Below are 4127 nucleotides of genomic sequence, written 5' to 3' on the forward strand. Positions count from 1 at the left end.
TTTACATTTAACCCTTTTGTGATATAAACTCCTGGGACTCATGACAGCTCAAAATGAAAAACTCAACAGTTGCAGTTTTCATTGTTTATAGAAATTGGCACAAAATCGTGCCCTTTTAACCACGTGCCACATTTAACTGCAACTGTTATTTTTGCGTTCTTTTTCATTTGTATAAATAAACTGCATCATAAAGCATTGGTAGAAACGCACCTTGCATTTTTCGCTGGTTGCTCCCCCTCTTTTGTTTTTCGTATAAAATTCGACAGGTTTTTGCTTTTTTAATGAAATTTGTAGTTTTTTCTTCTTTATGCAACAAGTTGTAAATCAATGATGATCGATTTCAACACGAGACTAATTCACATGATATATTGTTGTATATATTGGCATTATTCCGTTATATTTGTTTTTATTTTTGGAGTTCTAAAAATTAAATGCAAAATGTCATTAACAAATAATAAAAGGTGGCTTACGCCAAAAAGAACATTTAATGAATTATTTATTTCATTTATCATTAAGAAGAAATTCATGTTAGTTGTAATTAATATTAACTAAAAAACAAACTTAATTACAATTACAACTTAACCTGTTTTCATTATAAAAGTTCTCTTAAAATACTCTCTTTCCTCAATTACCATTTTTTATTATTTTCTCTCTATTTCTTTCTTACTTTTCTAATTCTATTCTAAATCCTGTAATTAAAACCCATTTCCCTTCTTTAATTTTTCTCTCTGTTACTCTCTTTATTTATTATTTCTCTAATTGTTGAAAAGCTTGTCTTAACATTTGATTACACAAAGCTGCAAACGGATTAATTTCCACCAATTGTTGTTTGGCAAATTTACTGCCCATTTTGGCGGCTTCTTCAAAATCTTGGCGGGCTTCATCCAATTTGTTTTGTTTGCGGTAAAGTACGCCACGCTGGCACAAGGCATGACATTTGGATTTGGCTTGATTTAAACAATTCTCCAAAGCTTGATTGAGGTCGTCAAAAGCGGCTAAATAAAAAAACGAAATACAGAATTAAAATTAATTCTTAAAAAAATAAAATACTAGACTAGACTATAGGCTAGATTATAGACTAGAATATATACTAGACTATAGACTAGACTATAGACTAGACTATAGACTAGACTATAGACTAGACTATAGACTAGACTATAGACTAGACTATAGACTAGACTATAGACTAGACTATAGACTAGACTATAGACTAGACTATAGACTAGACTATAGACTAGACTATAGACTAGACTATAGACTAGACTATAGACTAGACTATAGACTAGACTATAGACTAGACTATAGACTAGACTATAGACTAGACTATAGACTAGACTATAGACTAGACTATAGACTAGACTATAGACTAGACTATAGACTAGACTATAGACTAGACTATAGACTAGACTATAGACTAGACTATAGACTAGACTATAGACTAGACTATAGACTAGACTATAGACTAGACTATAGACTAGACTATAGGCTAGACTATAGACTAGACTATAGACTAGACTATAGACTAGACTATAGACTAGACTATAGACTAGACTATAGACTAGACTATAGACTAGACTATAGACTAGACTATAGACTAGACTATAGACTAGACTATAGACTAGACTATAGACTAGACTATAGACTAGACTATAGACTAGACTATAGACTAGACTATAGACTAGACTATAGACTAGACTATAGACTAGACTATAGACTAGACTATAGACTAGACTATAGACTAGACTATAGACTAGACTATAGACTAGACTATAGACTAGACTATAGACTAGACTATAGACTAGACTATAGACTAGACTATAGACTAGACTATAGACTAGACTATAGACTAGACTATAGACTAGACTATAGACTAGACTATAGACTAGACTATAGACTAGACTATAGACTAGACTATAGACTAGACTATAGACTAGACTATAGACTAGACTATAGACTAGACTATAGACTAGACTATAGACTAGACTATAGACTAGACTATAGACTAGACTATAGACTAGACTATAGACTAGACTATAGACTAGACTATAGACTAGACTATAGACTAGACTATAGACTAGACTATAGACTAGACTATAGACTAGACTGTAGACTAGACTGTAGACTAGACTATAGACTAGACTATAGACTAGACTATAGACTAGACTATAGACTAGACTATAGACTAGACTATAGACTATAGACTAGACTATAGACTAGACTATAGACTAGACTATAGACTAGACTATAGACTAGACTATAGACTAGACTATAGACTAGACTATAGACTAGACTATAGACTAGACTATAGACTAGACTATAGACTAGACTATAGACTAGACTATAGACTAGACTATAGACTAGACTATAGACTAGACTATAGACTAGACTATAGACTAGACTATAGACTAGACTACTAGATAGACTAGACTATAGACTAGACTATAGACTAGACTATAGACTAGACTATAGACTAGACTATAGACTAGACTATAGACTAGACTATAGACTAGACTATAGACTAGACTATAGACTAGACTATAGACTAGACTATAGACTAGACTATACTAGACTAGACTAGATATAGACCTAGACTATAGACTAGACTATAGACTACTAGACTAGACTAGACTAGACTATAGGACTAGACTATAGACTAGACTATAGACTAGACTATAGACTAGACTATAGACTAGACTATAGACTAGACTATAGACTAGACTATAGACTACTATAGACTAGACTATAGACTAGACTATAGACTAGACTATAGACTAGACTATAGACTTAGACTATAGACTAGACTATAGACTAGACTATAGACTTGACTATAGACTAGACTATAGACTAGACTATAGACTTAGACTATAGACTAGACTATAGACTAGACTATAGACTAGACTATAGACTAGACTATAGACTAGACTATAGACTAGACTATAGACTAGACTATAGACTAGACTATAGACTAGACTATAGACTAGACTATAGACTAGATAGACTAGACTATAGACTAGACTATAGACTAGACTATAGACTAGACTATAGACTAGACTATAGAGACTAGACTATAGACTAGAATATAGACTATAGACTAGACTATAGACTAGACTATAGGGTAGACTATAGGGTAGAATATAGACTAGACTATGGGGTAGACTATAGGGTAGAATATAGACTATACTGTAAACTAGTTTATAGTCTAGAAAATTTCGAAGAAAAAGTTGAAGCTTCTTAATAAATGTTTGTGTAGCAATGCTGCCAACTGCTTTTCTTTTTCAGCTTATTCACCATATATGGTTTATGTCTCGGCTGATGGTTATTATTGACACCAACCTGTACAAGGGAATTTAAACAAAAATTTCCCCTTTATATGTAGAGCAGAACAAGTGTGCTGCTTTGAACTTCTTTACAAGTTCTGAAAGTTCTACTTTTATTTAATTCACTTTCTACTCACCCTCATCTTTCCCAGCTAATCTTAAAGCCTGTGCCCGATTATTATAAATTGAAGCCCTTTTGGGTGTCAATTCTAAAGATTCCTTAAACTTTTCCAAAGCTTCTTCCAATTTCTCTTCTTCAGCCAATTTTACAGCTTCTATTTCCAATTGTTTGGATTTCTTTAATATTTCCACTTCACAACCGAGTGCCTCATCTTGATCCACTAAAGGTTCGGTAGAATCTGGATTAATGAGTTGTGCTTCCAAAGAAGAAGTTAATTCCAGAGGATTGAAGATCGATTCTAAAACTTGCTGATCATGAGCTGATAGACAAGATTTTGTTAAGGGCATTTTTTGATTCACAGATATACTTTTAATGTTGTTAACGTTGGGAGCTTTAAAAGCAAACTGATTTTGTTTTTTTATGATAAAACTATTTTGATTTTATTAAACAGGTGTTGTTTTTGTTAATGCGTTTTGTTTTTGTTTATTTTGATATAAAAACAGAGTTTGAGAGATGCAAATGAACATGAAAAACTGGTCTATTTTTGTTTAAATGTGAATAAAATTAAACCTCTACTTTAAACAGAGTGTGTGTGTGTGTGTTTGTTTCTTAACAAACAGCATGTGAGTATTTTGTTAGAAAAAATAGACAGACGGTGTTTAAAAGATTTTGAAAAGGGGGGGTCGAGT

General features: G+C 32.3%; 1 protein-coding gene across 1 annotated transcript; it reads right to left on the bottom strand.

Annotated features, from left to right (window-relative positions):
* Nucleotides 1–479: 479 nt before the first annotated feature.
* LOC119615334 (tetratricopeptide repeat protein 36 homolog) lies at nt 480–3785 on the bottom strand. The gene is made up of 2 exons (XM_037971399.1): nt 3455–3785; nt 480–995 (listed from the first exon to the last, which is right to left on the bottom strand). Exons 1-2 carry the CDS (start codon nt 3783–3785, stop codon nt 748–750), a joined length of 579 nt encoding a protein of 192 aa, XP_037827327.1. The 3' UTR covers nt 480–747.
* Nucleotides 3786–4127: the final 342 nt, after the last annotated feature.

This window comes from Lucilia sericata, unplaced genomic scaffold (genome assembly GCF_015586225.1).
Source record: "Lucilia sericata isolate MDLA Ls3-8-SP2 unplaced genomic scaffold, ASM1558622v1 Contig004966F_arrow, whole genome shotgun sequence".
Classification (NCBI taxonomy): domain Eukaryota; kingdom Metazoa; phylum Arthropoda; class Insecta; order Diptera; family Calliphoridae; genus Lucilia; species Lucilia sericata.